This window comes from Cucumis sativus, chromosome 5 (assembly GCF_000004075.3).
Source record: "Cucumis sativus cultivar 9930 chromosome 5, Cucumber_9930_V3, whole genome shotgun sequence".
In the NCBI taxonomy this organism is placed as follows: domain Eukaryota; kingdom Viridiplantae; phylum Streptophyta; class Magnoliopsida; order Cucurbitales; family Cucurbitaceae; genus Cucumis; species Cucumis sativus.
In genome coordinates, this window is record NC_026659.2 from 27011898 (window position 1) to 27028277 (window position 16380).

At 31.1% G+C, this 16380-nt stretch overlaps 3 protein-coding genes across 5 annotated transcripts; 2 read left to right on the top strand and 1 right to left on the bottom strand.

The window, feature by feature from the left end:
* Positions 1–5772: 5772 nt before the first annotated feature.
* On the top strand, positions 5773–12068 carry LOC101206426 (isoprenylcysteine alpha-carbonyl methylesterase ICME). 3 transcript variants are annotated; one of them, XM_031886036.1, is made up of 11 exons: positions 5773–5942; positions 7798–7874; positions 7988–8057; positions 8166–8246; positions 8336–8410; positions 8520–8621; positions 10521–10661; positions 10816–10881; positions 10972–11118; positions 11516–11606; positions 11707–12068. In XM_031886036.1, exons 1-11 carry the CDS (start codon positions 5788–5790, stop codon positions 11866–11868), a joined length of 1167 nt encoding a protein of 388 aa, XP_031741896.1. In that variant the 5' UTR covers positions 5773–5787; the 3' UTR covers positions 11869–12068. The 3 variants fall into 3 exon arrangements, 2 of the variants coding, with proteins under 2 accessions (XP_031741896.1, XP_004135123.2); XR_004216901.1 differs by lacking the exon at positions 5773–5942 and adding an exon at positions 6183–7524 and having other exon boundaries at positions 11500–11606; positions 11707–11765; XM_004135075.3 differs by lacking the exon at positions 5773–5942 and adding an exon at positions 6321–7524.
* On the bottom strand, positions 9284–9996 carry LOC105435581. Its single transcript, XM_011657450.2, has one exon. It carries the CDS (start codon positions 9733–9735, stop codon positions 9589–9591), a length of 147 nt encoding a protein of 48 aa, XP_011655752.1. The 5' UTR covers positions 9736–9996; the 3' UTR covers positions 9284–9588.
* Positions 12069–13990: 1922 nt separating the features above from the next.
* Positions 13991–14938, top strand: LOC101206191 (geranyl diphosphate phosphohydrolase). The gene is made up of 2 exons (XM_004135074.3): positions 13991–14281; positions 14371–14938. Exons 1-2 carry the CDS (start codon positions 14083–14085, stop codon positions 14670–14672), a joined length of 501 nt encoding a protein of 166 aa, XP_004135122.1. The 5' UTR covers positions 13991–14082; the 3' UTR covers positions 14673–14938.
* Positions 14939–16380: the final 1442 nt, after the last annotated feature.

Consider the following 16380-nt stretch of genomic DNA (forward strand, 5'->3'; position numbering starts at 1 on the left):
ACTAAAAGTGGTCTCTTTCCTTTAAATAAAAATAGAAACGAATTCAAGGTGTAAATTAATTAAAAGAAGAAAAATATGTAAAGCCTTGTTACCTACTTTATACATTAAACAAGTATTAATTGTTACCTTATATTATATATTTTTCAAGAGTGAAATGAATCAAAGAGAAGAGGGCACTGGTTTTTTTCCATTATTTTCTCAAAAATAGATTTTTATAGAAAAAATATATAGTGGATGCTTTGTAAAAAAAAATCAAGACTTGAAATATTTAGGGTTTAATTTATAGACATTAATTTAATTTTTGTCACTTTTATTACCATCCACTATCATTAGCATGCTATCTTCCAAAACTATGAAAATTTCATTCATCAAGTAAGGTTTTGATTCGAAAGTTTTTCAATAATTCATATACGATTGATGGGTAAGAAAAGTTTGACCTTTGTTTTTATAACTGTTTTATTTTTATTTACCACTGTTAAAAAGAAAAATAGGTGAGTGAAAGTAAGAGAATATTATAGGTAGGGTTTTTGATGTAAATACTTAACACACTGCCACATTTGAATATTGACTAAATAGTGGAATAATATTATTCCATTATTTCTCGTATCTAATCTAATCATGGACGAAGAAAACAAAATGAAAAGTCTCCAGAAAATCGTAATCCAAATCCAAGCTTTTTGAAATTAAAAAGGAATTATTTGAAGCAGTAATTGATCAACTTTAATTAATCAAATTCTGTGTTCATTGTGTAGTGGTATTCAGTGAATTGTTTGGAGAGGAGAATTAGGGTTAAAAATGATTCCAGAATAAGAATTACATTATATCCCAATGTTGGTTTTACTATAATCTTTGGTTTGACTATTTGACGAGCCTTCAATTTTGGAAGATTCAATTATTCAATTCATACATTAAGGATAAACACATTTGAGTGTTGGGGAATCATGGATAAACTAATTCTTCCTTGGCATATCCTCATAAACGCTCGTGTAGTTTTAATGCTTTCATTAAGAAATAATAATAATAGTTCTAATAGTAATAATAATGTTGAAAGGAGATTCCTAGGAATTGGATTCCTCTCCTATGATGGATTGGAATTATATATATATAATTTTGAACCAAGGAAATCCAATTCCACTAAGTGGGGTTGAATTAGGCAGCAACCACTTTATGTTATATAATATCATTTCAAAAATTCCAAATCATATGTTTTAAGCATTTTTTTTTTCATCAGACTTCAAATGCTTTCTTCACCTGTGGAAATATTAGAATATTCTATTCAATTAAAAGAAAGAGATAAAAACAATCGTGTATTCTTTTCCTATTATCGATCGAATTGAATCTAAAATTATATATGTTTCATTGAACATCAGTGTGTTTTACAAACCATTAAAAGAACAGACGAATAGTATATAAAAGTTGTTCGATATACTTTTCTTTATCCTGACTCTCGAGAAAAGGTTTTTAATCCATGACTTCATTTCTTGCTTTAAATACAAAGGATCAACAAAGTTTTAAGATTCTCGACCCAAAAATTAGTTTATGGCTTATTTAAAAAATGTATACATATATTTATTGAAGAATTATGGTAGACAACAGAAAAATCTAAACTATTTATAAAATATATAAAAATTTAAATTTAAATAAATTATAGATAATTTAATAGATTTTGCTATATTTTATAAATAATTTAAAATGCTATTTTTGTATTAGAATATTATTAATAAATACTACAAGTAGGATAAAGGCTCCTCAATTAATGATAAACATGGTATTAAATTTCAATTGTTTTCAAGTACATACACAAATCAATTGAGTTAAACTTTTATTTACTTATTTTTTCTTTTTAATAATTTAATACTCGTCAAATTTTCATCGTCCAATAGAAAATTCCTATTAAGCAAGTATTATTCTTTCTCTTTAATTAAAATGAAAAAAAAATTGTCTGGCAAAGAAAATCAACAACAAATACATGATACATGATATGAAAATTTAAATATCTAATGACAATATATATCAAATTATGTTTGAAAGAAATATAAAATTTGTGATTGTGTTTGGATATAACCATTAAATTCAAATTATTACTAAACATATATAATAAAAAAATTGTAAATATAGTCAAAATCTATTCAAAGTAGATAAAAGTCTAAACTATAAGAATTTATCATCGATAAACTTTAATATATATATATATATAATTAACGTGAAGGATATTAATTTGGGACTTAATTAGGCAGCGACAAAATGAGGTCATTTTCGAGGATTATTTATTCGAATTGAAAAGTTTGATGTATGGAAAAGTAGCAAAAGAATTAGTGAAGGAGATGAGAGAAAAATGGATTAAATGAGAATGTGATAATATGCTTTGGTACGAAAACACAGATTATTCAAAGGACTAAGCATATGCTTTTCATCTTTATTTACTCCTTCCTATATCAATATATTATATGGTTCTCTCTTTAATTCTTTAGTAACACTTCATCTTTTAATACATTTTTATATATTTTCTTAAAGAAAAATTTATATGTCACAAAAACTCCTCAAAATATTTAAAATACATAATAAATATTTTATTATTTCATTTTAATATATTTAAAAACTAACATCTTTTTAAAATATTATATGGTTTCTTTTCCAAGGGATTTTCAGACAGTATATGCTTCACCTTTGCATCTTTCATAAAATCAATCCTTCTCATGGTGTGTTTTTAATTTATTTTTTTTAATAGAGGTTTTAAATTCTCTTTATTTATTTTTCTCTAATGTGAGAGTAGTACTCTATAGGGAATTCTTGCAATCACCACTAAATTTGGAATAGATTGATCACCTTCGTTTTTCTTTAAACCCTATCTATTGTCATTTCTACTCTTAGTATATCTCATTCTTTTCTAGTCTTAAACTACATCTTCATTCAACCAATTCAATAAATCTAATATTTTTTTAATAAAACAAATGAATTATTTCATTTATTATTGATTGATTTGAAGAAGAAAGACCTACTCGAAAAGAGAGAATAATAATGAGAAAGGAATTTTCTTTGATACTTACATTTTGAAAATTGACATTGGGAGACAAGGATGAACATGCATGCATTCTTTATACACGTTCTACTTTTGTTGAACGTACAATTTACTAAATATACATCATGCAATTTAAGATATATTCTTGATTTTTGTCTCTACCATTTTTATTTGAGGAATTGCTCTTCAACCTAACTAAAATTCTTTATGTATTAATCTCCTCTTAGGGTTTGATTTTTCAACACAACACTTAAACTAAGAGTGTAAAAGCTAAGCAATTACTTGAAGTTCATATCATTATAGGTCGTTTGAATATAGATTCATACCATATACATCCTTTTTCTTTATTGTATTAAAATTAGGAGAGGGAAAAAAAAAAGGTTTCCAATGTTTATACGGATAAATATAAATATATGAAGGGGATTTGGATTATTGAAATTGGCATACACGTGTAAAGAAGGTGTATAAGGAATCACAATCTTTCTTCCACAGTTGATTGAAGAAGAAGATATCAAAAGCTATACTCTTTCATAACTCTACCCTTCCTAACCACATGATTTAATACCCCATTGGCCCCCCAGTTTTATGCAAATTTCTTTTTTCAAATGTGTAGACATATATTTGTTGAACTATATATATATTCACCACAAATATTTCAAATTAATAGATACATTGATTTTAAAAAGATGTCCAATTGTAAATTTAATGTTCTATATAATATTAAATTTGCAAATCAGCCATATTTTCGTAATAAATTTTAAAAGAGCATTATTCTTGTAGTTGAAATTAATTAGTCAATATTGAAGATTCTAATTAAACACAAAACATACTCAAAACTAAAGTAACTTGATTTATTTTAAACTTTATAACAATAACATTAATTAATTATTTTGTATGATCAAATTTACAAAAATATGTGTAAATATAGCCAAATATCACAAGTTTAGAGGTTATTAATAGAAATTTTGTTTTTGTTTCAATAATAATAATATATAAATTAAGTGGGTTTGACGTATTTGTTTCGTGTACGATTCCACAGAGTCAATCATAGGATCATGACGGGGGGATGCTTTTCACCTTCCACCAAAATCTATCTACAAAATTATTTTAACCTTTATAAGAAGTGTTATATAAAAATCAACCCTTATTCAAATTAAATTAACTCATACATAGTTTATAATTTGTTTCCTTCAAATACTTTTACAAATACACAGCTATTTGTACAATAAATAATCTATGTAAATTACTTTCTGTGGGATGAGAATGTCCATTATTTCTACTGATAATAGATGACTTCAAAATGTTGCTTAAGCTTTCTCCCTTCAAGTAACCTATGAATCAATGGTGGTCTTTCAATTACTCATGTCTACTTTTCTATATATATAGATAGTTTTAAAAATTAATTAGGTATTAAAGCATATATGTTTTTGTGTTTATAATAATTAATATGTAGTTAGCTTTATTGGGATGGATATGTAGATAAAACTTAGTTAAATAAATGAAGTTGGTGTATTCAAATGTTGTAATTTAAAATGGGGAAAAGAAGAGAGGAAGTAGTGCAAATTCCTGTTATGATTTGAATTTGTAAAATTAAAGTGAAAACTTGACAAATTAATAATTAACCCTAAACCAAAGAAAGACATAAACACAAAGGCCTTTATAATAACAACCCTCCTTTTCTTATAATAAAGGAAATAGGAATTTCGTTTCTGTTTTCTTTTTCTTAATTAACCAAAAATTTCTTCATCTAAATTTCATACACTAACACACAAACTTTCAAAACTTCCAACTTTTATCTTTCCCTTCCCCCACAAACTTTTCCACTTTTAATCAATAAAAGAACACCGACCCTAATTAATTACAAACACGAGTGTGTGTGTATATAGCCTATGTATATATTTCAGGGAGTAGTTATATTTTGATTTTAACTTTTTTATTGTCGTTAAATTTTAAAATATTGTTTAGTTTTAGATCGTAGATGGAAAAAAAAAATCTTGACTTACTCCTATGAGTCGAGAAGTGAGTAGAGATACTAAAGCTCTCACATCTCTCATGAAACTATGCTCACAAAAGCCTAATTCCACGTAAACTTTCATATCAAGTTTAGACTTTTTAATCAAATCATGAGTGTATCAAACTCATAGAGTGTAAGTTAAAATTTGCCTTCAACGTAATTTTCATTATACATGAAGTTTGACGTGGGAAAGTACAAAAAAACGAGAAGTCGTTTGGATTATGTTTCTACTCATTTAATAACTAACCATTAGAAACAAACCTAACTTAATATAGTGTCAAATCTATTAGAAACTAAACTAATACACAAAACTTAGCAAAGTTAAAAAGAGTTTTTTTTTTTTTTTAAATAAAAGAAGAAAACGGAAAGGAGTCAAAAGGGAGGAAGCAATTTTATGATAAAACCAAACACATTTGTGTAATGCAATTGAAGAAAAGTGGTGAGCTTTTTTTGTATAAGAAAACAACATAGCAATAATTGAGTTTGAGGCTATTTTGGTTTTATTAACCCAATTTTTGTGCTCATTGGACGGTGAATCCAACACCCCTTTCCCTTTCCCTTTCCTTCTTCTACCAATCACTACTTTTCCTTTACTTTTATTTTATTTTATATATAAATAATAATAAAAAGGATGAACATATTAATAATGATAATAATAAGTAAAGAAAAGGGGAAAAGAGGGGTTAAAAAGGAAGAAGGACAAAGAAAAGGAGAGGTAAGAGGAGTTGTATTCCATATGATTTGTATTGTTTCCATGCATCAAGGCTTTGCATTTCAGCAATGTGTTTTACAACTAACTTTTGTCTTCCCATTCACTTTTCTTTTCCTTAATGTGAAATTGCTCTTTCCATTTGAGTTGCCGCCTAATCAAAAGGTGTCGACTGCTGATCAAAGCTCGAGTTTATACAGGTGTCTTTTCGTTTTTCATTGTTTGCTTTTTTAAATTATTTATGGTTTGCTTTTAGGGTTATTTGAACGACAAATCTCTTTGTATTCTTAACAAACACTAATGCTATTAACTTTTGTTGAGCTAAGTTTCTTTTAACATCAATTTGTATCCTTTAGATCCTTCACATTGACCCAGGTGAATTTGAAGCCATTAGATTGCCTAAATCTCAAATCAAGTGAGAGTTTCGTATTCTTAAGGAAGAAAAGTTCATAGCTTCTTGTATCTTTGTTGTAGTTTTTACCCTAATTCTCTCTTGTCGTCTTCTTTATGATTATTATTCTCAATCTATTTTAGTTGCAATGTTGCTAGTAAGATTAATAAGATTGGAACATTAAATTGTTCTTATTTGTTTATTAGTAGAGAGAGGGAATGTTAAATTGTTTATAAGTTGCTGTGTTTAGAAAACAACAGTAGCAATAAAGTTTAGGCAAAAAATATGTAATACATGAAGGCAGGATTTAACGTAACGATACCGGAAAAATTAGGGGTGTAAGTAATTGGACCATTAGGCGGTTTGTATGTGTTATTGGGCCTAAAGCCCGAATACAACTTTGATTAAAAAGGAGGATATTATTTGAAAGAAATTTGGAAGGAATGAGTGAATGACTATATAATCTCCTCTTCTAAGAAGTGATTCTTTCATCCCAACACCACAATAATTTAAATACTATAAAGTTTACTTTATTTTATTTACATTCATGAAGTGAACCCAAATTGGATGGATGAATAAAAGTTTACATAAGCTGGAGTAATTTTAGAATGATTAAAATAATTTAATAATTTAAAAAAGAAAATTGGAGAGTGAAGTTTGTTTAAAATAAAACAAAAACAACGAAGCAACCAAAGTAAAAGGTGAGAAATGCCAACTGTTCCAAAGTCCAACCCGTCAACGAAATGTAAGATGAAACGTGGCAAAATCCTGATGGTTCCTTCACGAAGCCACCATACCAACTCCCCTCCCGATCTTCTCTCTTACTCTCTCTCATTCCCCGATCTTCATTTCTCCGGCTGTATCTACAATTTTGACCGGCCGGATCTCCGTGCCGATGCCCAACTAACAACGGAAAGACATTCCTTCCTTCTCTCCTCCGTTTCACGTTCCTCGGCTGCAAGGATGCCGTCGCCTTCGATCCTACCTATCACCCAGCCCCCTTCTTCCTCTCCATTTTCCTCTGGGGGCTCCGTCACCAATTCCATTATGGCAACTACATCTACTGCCATAGACATTATGTTGCTTAAAGAAGACGACGAACATAGGACTGGACTTCTTGTTTCTCCATTGTTCGATGACGATAGGTCGATAGGTCATAAGCCCCTTCTTCCTAGGACTTCCAGCTATGCCTCCTCCACATCAACTTCCTCTTCCGGCAGCACTATGTACAAGCAGAAGCGGAGGCGAGTCAAGAGTGAAGAATTTTTATCTTTTCTCTCCGGTGACGGCCGCCACCAGACTTTTGATCATGATGTGGAGAATGCCGATGTTGAGAGAGCTGAAAGATTTCTACTGACCCGTTTGGGTTTGAAACTCTCAAAATATATTCGGTAAAATGTCTAACTTATTGTCCTTTGTATGCTTCGTTTGTTCTCTACTATTGTTTTACTTTTTGGGATGGCGTTAAGAGATCAGTTTCTTGATCCAATCCTCTTCTTGATTCTGATTCGCGTAGAAAAATTAAGAATCATGGATATAAATTGATAGGCCAAAATCTACAACATCAGCTTTGGCTGATATTTAAGTTATATACCATTATCATCAGGTTCTCTTATTGAATGGCTTATGATGTTCGAGATTATACAACTTATTTGATTATTCAGGGTAGCATTTAGATGGATTGCAAGGTTTCTGGCACTTGGTTGCTATTCATTTTTTCTTCTTCCAGGTTTTCTTCAAGGTAAGTTAAGATTCTTGTAGATTGTTATATTTATTTATGCAATGTCAATTAAAGTTAACTGATATTTTCCACCCATTTTCTGGTTTGATCATGGTGAACTTTGTTACTTGCAGTTGGTTATTATTATTTCTCTTCCAGTCAGATACGCAGAAGTATACCTTATGGTGATAAACCAAGGAATAAGTGAGGAACCAATATAGGATCTATATATTTCTCTTATGTGAATTTAAGATGAAAGTGCTGGTTGGAATCCCATTTTTATATGTTGAAGCATTAAATTTTCTGGTACAGGTTGGATCTTTATCTTCCAAAACATATTGACGGCCCAAAACCAGTTGTTGCTTTCATCACTGGCGGGGCTTGGATTATTGGGTAAACATTGGAAATTATTATGAATATGATGATAGAGTGGAGGAAGGGTTGTAGTAAATCAACTTATTCAATTGTGTTTGTTCTTGCAGCTACAAAGCTTGGGGTTGTCTTCTAGGGCAACAATTATCAGAAAGAGATGTCATTGTAGCATGCATCGATTACAGGTAATTTGGTATGAATATTGATATAATCATCATTGTCAAATGTTCATCGCACCAAGTGAAATTGTTTTTCAGTGTAGTTAATGATAAATTGTACATACTTTTGATGTAGAAATTTTCCTCAGGGAACTATGAGTGATATGATTGATGATGCCTCCCAAGGTATCTCGTTCTTGTGTAATAACATTAGAGAATTTGGAGGCGATCCAAACAGGTAATGCCTTAACTTCTTAACTTAAAAGTTTTGATTAAGTTGAGCGTAGATATATTTAATCATTCTGTTGCAAAGGTGGTTAATCATGAGAGTGTGCAGAGTTCGTGTCCTTGAGAATTAGTCCGTTCTTGTTTTAAAATGATAAAAGAGTGGAGAGAGATGTCTGTCTTTATGTCTCTGTACAGAGAGCAGCTCCACCAGAAAGAAGAAATGGGGAAATTCCAGAAGAAAGCGAGATAACAGTGGACGGGAACGATCAATTAACTGAAGGCTCTCTTTTCCCACCCCCATCAAATATTTACTCAAATATTCCCTTTTCAACATTAAGATTGGTATCAGGGATAGTGTTCTTGAGCACGAATTTAGGGTATTTCGGCATCGATGAATTTGATGAAGGGAGAAAGAACGATTGGTTCAAAAAGCTTTGGACGAAGGTGTTTCCTGTTATCACATAAACTTGAAGAATAGGAGACGGAAGGTTAGGAAAAAGTAACAAATCAAAAACAGGATTTCGAGCTGGGAAAAATGAAGTGTTTGTCTTTGTTTCAGATGTTCATGGGTTGGGTCGAACAAAAAAAAAAGTTGTCAAAATTTAACATGTAGTTACAGAAAATGGAGCAGGAAGGCAGATCGATGATGAAAACTGTTAAATTTGATAGTACGGGGTTGCATCTCAAAACCAATTGGCTTTTTTTTTTTTGAACAAGTCTTCAATCTATATTTCCTTGAATTCAAAGTACTTTCAAAGTTTCTCTCACACATCAACAACTTTAAATTGTTGGTCACATTGCGACAGCCTCATAATCTAATTTCGTTAGTAGGGGCGCTTGACATCCATTCACTAGCTAGATTAAGGTGAATAGTCTTCATAGTTACAGGCAAGTCTTCAACCTCAAGTTATCTAAGCCCCCAAGCCAAGCCACCATCTCAGAGAGTTAAGAATTGATGAAAATCGAAGAAAACCCGGTCAGCCAATGTGAAAAGTGCCAATATCGCCAGTTCTGATGGAGCTGGCGACTTCGTCCGCAAAGGCCAAACAAGAAGAAATACAGCCGCTAAAGGCACCCCAAACCATATCAGCGATCCAGAACGCCAAATGCAATGGCAATGCCATGGCCTAAACTGTGTGTCGTTGGAGGAAAGAAGGTGGTTGGGAAGTTTAAGAGGAAATCCATTGAAGGAATTGAGAGATTAGGATTAGAGGAAGCCATTGGAGAAAAGAAGCAGAAGAGAATTTGAGGTAGATGGGCTACTCCTCTCATAGCCAATTGGTTTTGAGATGGAACCCCATACTACCAAATTTAACATGGTATCAGAGCCCATTAAAACCAAACGGGTATTCGATCCAAGATAGGTGAAACCAAAGAGGCACCATCTTGAGGGGGCATGTTGGAGAAGTTGAGAGTCTCACGTTGGAAAAACCAAGGGGACTCATACTCCATATAAGGTAGATGGGCTACTCCTCTCATTGCCAATTGATTTTGAGATGGAACCCCATACTACCAAATTTAATAAAAACGATGAACATGAGAAAGTATAAGGTCATAGAGCGAGTTTATTTGATAATCGATTAAGGAGAAATGATCATGTATTTGGTAAAATATCTTAATGTAGCATTGGGACTAGAAAATGATCAAGAAGATAAGGATAATCTCTATTGATCGAAGCATTGGTGGGGCTAGGCTTGTTGTCGATATTGCGTGAGAAAGCTGGATTTTTTTCAGTAAATTCGAACTTGGATGAATGTCCAAACTTTTTTAGAAGAGATTAAAGAGAAAACTAAGCCCCTTAATGTATATTGCCGTAATTTTCTATTTCAAATTTTGAGCCTTATCTATCACCATTCAGTTGTACTGAGTCACTGACTGTGAAACCCTGTTCTTGTTTCTTTTCTTCAAGAATTTATCTAATGGGTCAGTCAGCTGGAGCACATATAGCTGCCTGCACGCTTTTGGAGCATGCAATGAAAGAGGTTCGCAAAGTAGAAAGTATCTCTTGGAGTGTGTCTCAGATCAAAGCTTATTTTGGTTTGTCAGGAGGGTGAGTATTTCTACCACTATGGATTCAAGAGTTTGGCCTGAAAAGGGTATACTTTGGCATTCTCTTCTATGATAATGTTCTTCTTATAAGTATCTGTTCTCATCATTTGACGTGCTGTGATTTTTTAACCATTTTCTTCTCTGCATGTAAGCAGGTATAATTTGCTCAATTTGGTAGATTACTTTCACTCTCGAGGTCTATCTCGTTCTCTGTTTCTAAGGTATTACTATTAGAGGTTCATGCACAAAATTATTACCATACGTACATAATTTTGAATTTTTTTACAATGTAATCATATACTTCATTGCAGCATAATGGAAGGAGAACAATCCTTGAAACGATTTTCACCCGAGGTAATGATCTTGGAAGAACCCAACATAGGAGCGGCAGTCTCGATTCTTCCTCCCATCATTTTATTCCATGGAACAGCAGACTATTCTATACCATCAGATGCTAGGTACATAATGTTAGAATACTACCAGACAAGAACACTCAAGAACAACTAAGAACATATAAAATCACTAAACAGAGAAATATCAATAAGAATAATTAAACTACAGTTATACCTTAGCCTTTCTAGAGGGTTACTCCTACCAAAATTTTCACACCTTAGTCCCAACCCAAGCCCTTTGTTCATAAATTAAACGCCCCGACAAATTTACTATGTAATTTCTAACATGTCCCTTCTAATAACCATAGCAACAATCCCAATATTTCCCTGACTAAGGGTGGAGGTTTTTAGCTAAGCCAAAGCATACATAACACAGATAAAAGTAATGGCTTAAACTCCAAGAAGTTTTATCTCCCAAATTTAAAGCATTTCTTGTATTCCAAGTAGTTTTGTTGCAATGCAGTAAGACTTTTGCCGAGACTCTTCAAAGCGTTGGAGTGAAAACCGAAACATTTTTCTACGAAGGAAAGACGCATACAGATGTATTTGTTCAGGTAAAAGAACATCTTAGATTCATTGAAGTAGTAATGTTTGCTGGTTTGAACAGTTCCTTTTCTTAGGTTTTTCCAATAACCTTAATCTTTGATTATCCAGGATCCATTGAGGGGTGGGAGAGATCAAATGTTTGAAGATCTTGTTGGTATCATCCATGCCAATGACGCGGAAGCGCTGGCAAAAGATGCAGTAGCACCTCCAAGAAGACGATTTGTACCCGAGATCATGTTGATGTTAGCTCGTAGTGTTAGCCCCTTCTAACAACATGATTATCATCGATCAACCTACATCCCCATGTGAAATTTAGTATTCCTCTGATCTTAGTTGCAGTTCATTTGTTGTAGGTCACAAATGGAGGAAAGATAAATTTAGCATATCATGATTTGGAAAGATTTGTTGCAGAACTATATATATGTGATTCTTTCGATAGACAATGGTAATGAAATATCATCTTTAGTCAACCTGAACTTCCCTCTCTATTTTGAACTCAAAATTTCATAATAAAAGCAAAAGAAACTGAATTTGATTATTGTTCTAAATTAATATATATAGTAACTTTCATGGGGAACAGGATATAGGTTCACTATAAAATTTACACCACCATTCTCACACTCACACACAATAAAACAAGACCGAACAAATTCTACAAACTACAATTAATTAAACATAGTTTTAGATTAATAATCCATCTACATGGTTTTTTCTATTTTTTCGTCGGTTGATTTCAAATCAATATTAATTATTGTTTGAGTTCCTACGACTCTTTTTACAATCACAAGTTTGATTCAGGACAATGAATTAGACCAACAACGGTGAGAATGAATATATATGTATGTCCATAACAATTAGATTTCTTTTGAAAGAGATGTGTGACTAAAAAGAAATTGAGCACTCAACCAAAATGTTATTTAGAAGCGGTCGTTATTACTCAATCAAAATGTTATTTAGAAGCCGTCGTTATTGACAATATATTAAAAAAAACGTAGGATAAAATTATGTTCATTTGGTAACGTTATTTTCTTTTGAAGATAAATGTGTAATTATTTTAGGAAGAGAAATGGTTTATGAAGCAGCAGTCTGTGGGATGTTGGATTCTATAACTAAATTGAGGGTCAATTGGACCAAAGAGAAAGTATGAAGAGATGTAGTTTATATATCCTCAAAATTGATTGAAACAGTCAAATATTATACACACTTTTTTGTGTATAATCCAAATGATTTTCCTGAGGTCTCATTGCTGTCAGCATTACGTCTATAAAGTCCAAAGCCCATTGTGATTTTAATTTAATTTATGGTCCTTTTCTTCTATTTTCCTCATACTTTCTCCATATACAATAATGAGGTGGGACACTTTATAATCTAACAAAATATTTAATTCACTTGAAATAATTAAAATCCTATTTAATTTTCTATAAATATTGACCCAAAAATTATATATACATAGATGTGGATCTCAACTATATATTAATATTAATGACATGATCAACTTTTGCGGACATGAACTCGATACAATACATTTAAATAAATAGAAAAATAGTAATGTCAATTAATATTACAATTTGAGCTCAAAAAGATTAGGAGAGTGTGTTCGTTTTCAAATTAAATTGGGAATTTTGTTTGACCCCAACTAAATTTTGAGAATTAAACATTAAATCACAACTAAATTCAAATTGGATAAGAGGTGAATTTCACTACATTGGTTGGTCAACATTGGATGAATATGATATGACAATTAACGTGCCAAGTTGTCTCATAGCTAAAATCTTAGGTACCTGTATTAAATTACTTTTGGACCAATATGGAGGCTAGAGGGCCACACCCCATTAATTCAAAAGTATAATTATTTGATTTGTCCTTTTTTTTCTAAAAAAGTTAACCCCATAAATTTTATTTTGAATTATTTGATTAATCTTCCAATAATAATGATGTTTGTTTTCTAACAATTTTCTAGTCATTGTGTTTATATTTCGTACGTAGACATTAGGATTCTACAATACATTTTTTTTTTTTACATATTACAAATATAAGAAATATGACAAGTAATTAGTTAGATATATCATATGACTATCAGCTTTTAAATTTGGTATTTTTGTAATTTAAAAAATATAGTAACATAGATTTTTTTTGGTGTTTTTACAAACGATTTTGGTTGACTTAAAGATTCAATAAATAAATAAAAAGTAATATGTGAATATGTTATTTTTTAGAAAGAATATATAGGAAATTGGGTGTCGTATTCAAATATGAAATTAGACCTTAAATTTAAACTTATCCCCATTTCAAGAAAATGGAAGGAAAAACAAAAGAGCAATTTTCCTTTAAGCAACTTCGTGGGCATGCAATGCAATGCAATGCCTCCATTGTGACCCCTATAAATAACAACACCATCATCCCCAAACTCCATACCATACCCCTCTTCTCTTCTCTTTTACGTTCTAAGAAGATTCTTCTGCCCATTCTCTAACATCTTCAAACATGGTGTCTGCGGCCCAACAGAATAACTCTCCAAAATTAGTCAAAGCAAATGAAGACGATGATCATCATATGGCCTCCCCGTCTCCACAAGTTGCCGTTGCTATCTGTTTGTTGAAAGATAAAAGGATTCTCATGGGACGTCGACTTGTGTCCATTGGAAACTCCAAATATTCTCTCCCAAGCGGCCATCTCGAATTTGGTAACTGCAGTACTAATACGTAAAACTTAAAGATGGGTTTAAGTGTGTTTATGATTAACGTAACTTTAAATTATTTTAAATTTGAACAGGAGAGAATTTTGAAGAATGTGCCATAAGAGAAATCAAAGAAGAGACAGGTTTGGACATCGAGAAGATTGAGTTTTTAAAAGTGACGAATAATTTGTTCATGGACCAACCAAAACCGGCTCATTACGTGGTGGTGTTCGTAAGAGCAGTATTGACAGATCCCACACAAACACCGATCAACCTTGAGCCTGAAAAATGTGATGGTTGGGATTGGTATGAATGGGACAAACTTCCTCACCCTTTGTTTGGACCTATCAAGAAAATGGTCACGGATGGCTTTAATCCCTTTCCCACAATAAGCTAACTAGCTGCCCCATGGTTAGGTTGGATCTGCATGGGTTCGGGTCAGGTGTTGAAATCATAAATATATATCTTCATATATACTATATATCAGGGATTATATCAGTGGGTAATTAAGCTTGTTGTATATTAAATTTTCTTGCTCTTGAAATCACTAATCTTGGAGTTGAAATGGGTGGGAGAAGGAAAAGGTGTTTTGTTCCTACCTTTACTTTCATTGTAAAATTGGAATTTATGTAATAATAACAAAGTGTTGCAAGTTTGAAGAAATTGTTTCTCTTGTGTGATTTTGGTTACTATAAAAGTTGGGCAAATTGTTTTTTATCAAATGAGATTTTTCTTTTTGGCTGAAACCGAGAAAGAAGAAAATTTAGGAAGATCATTTTTAAAATAGATAATATCATATTATTGTAAAGATATCTTAGCTATATTTATTTAAGAATTGATTAATGTATTTTTTTTTTGTTATAGTTTTTGAAAAGTAACCTCGTTTCATCTTTAGAATTTGTGTTTTGTATTTTATGTACGTATGTTTTTTTAAAAACCAAGTCAAATTTTGAAAAGTAAATAAAAAAATGTTTTGAGAATCTTGGTCTTATTTTTTAAATTTGGTTAAGATTCAACCTTAGACCTTTATAGTAGGTTCCAACTATAGTTAAAGAATTTGATAATTATAATAGGTAACGATTTTGGTAATAATAATTAAGTATATGATAACATTTTTTAAAAATTGCAAATATAGTAAAGTCTATCACATCGATAGACTTTGATAAATTTTGCTATATTTTAATTTTTTAAACTATTATTATATATTTAATTTTTTTAAATCTAACTCCTATATTTGCAACTACACGTTAAATATTTGCAATATAGTTTTACAAAAACATTTAGAAAAGAACCGTTTATTGCATATTACAAATATGGTAAAATTAGTGATATCATACGACAATCATAAGGTTATCTGCTTTTAAATTAATTACTTTTACAATTTAGAAAAATACTTAAAAAAAATGTAATTCTGTTGGGTGAGCCCATGGTGTTTAAGGAAGTGAAGCTTCTTTATGTGGGCTCGGCCCATGAAAAAGAGTTCGAAACGAACTGAAGATGAGCTTGAGATGGGCCTGCGATGACGTATGGGAAAATAGGTCTACCAATATTTTAACATAACATTATGTTATATCTTTCAATTGTCCCTTTAGTTGGTTTCATTAGACCAAGTTCTAATCAGTATTACTAAATTGGAGTTGACCAATCAACCTACAAATTATTTCTAAAACTAGCTTTATTTAATAACCATTAATACACTAACTATATATGAGAAGCATATTCAGAGATGTTTAACTAAACATAAAGAATTGGAATGTATTAGGATTGAAAAAGAGAGAGAGAGAACAATAATTATGGTTTACATATGCATAAAGCATCTTTGATCTTTTTCAAGTGTGCAAATACAAGGTGATATAGTCTATAATATTTCTTATAACTCAACAAACAAATATAATAATAACAATACAGACTTTCTTCCTCACTTTGTTGAAACTTGGTTTTGTTTCTAAATAAAAATAACATCAGTTATGGTACAGTGGATGTAAAATTATTCAAATGATTTGATATTTGAGGTGTCTATGATTTGATTTTTATATATATAGTTGAAAACCTAGGGATCAACAAACAAAATCCTAAAAATTATAAAATTTAAAAAGAAGAAAAAG

What these genes read in the sequence shown, in the direction of transcription:
- LOC105435581 (XM_011657450.2), bottom strand. Translation starts at nt 9,735, where the DNA reads ATGGCATTGCCATTGCATTTGGCGTTCTGGATCGCTGATATGGTTTGG.
- LOC101206426 (XM_004135075.3), top strand. Translation starts at nt 6,842, where the DNA reads ATGCCAACTGTTCCAAAGTCCAACCCGTCAACGAAATGTAAGATGAAA. An exon ending in AAACTCTCAAAATATATTCG is followed by an intron (nt 7,525 to 7,797) that starts GTAAAATGTCTA and finishes TTGATTATTCAG; the next exon opens with GGTAGCATTTAGATGGATTG. An exon ending in TCTTCCAGGTTTTCTTCAAG is followed by an intron (nt 7,875 to 7,987) that starts GTAAGTTAAGAT and finishes TGTTACTTGCAG; the next exon opens with TTGGTTATTATTATTTCTCT.
- LOC101206191 (XM_004135074.3), top strand. Translation starts at nt 14,083, where the DNA reads ATGGTGTCTGCGGCCCAACAGAATAACTCTCCAAAATTAGTCAAAGCA. An exon ending in AAGCGGCCATCTCGAATTTG is followed by an intron (nt 14,282 to 14,370) that starts GTAACTGCAGTA and finishes AAATTTGAACAG; the next exon opens with GAGAGAATTTTGAAGAATGT.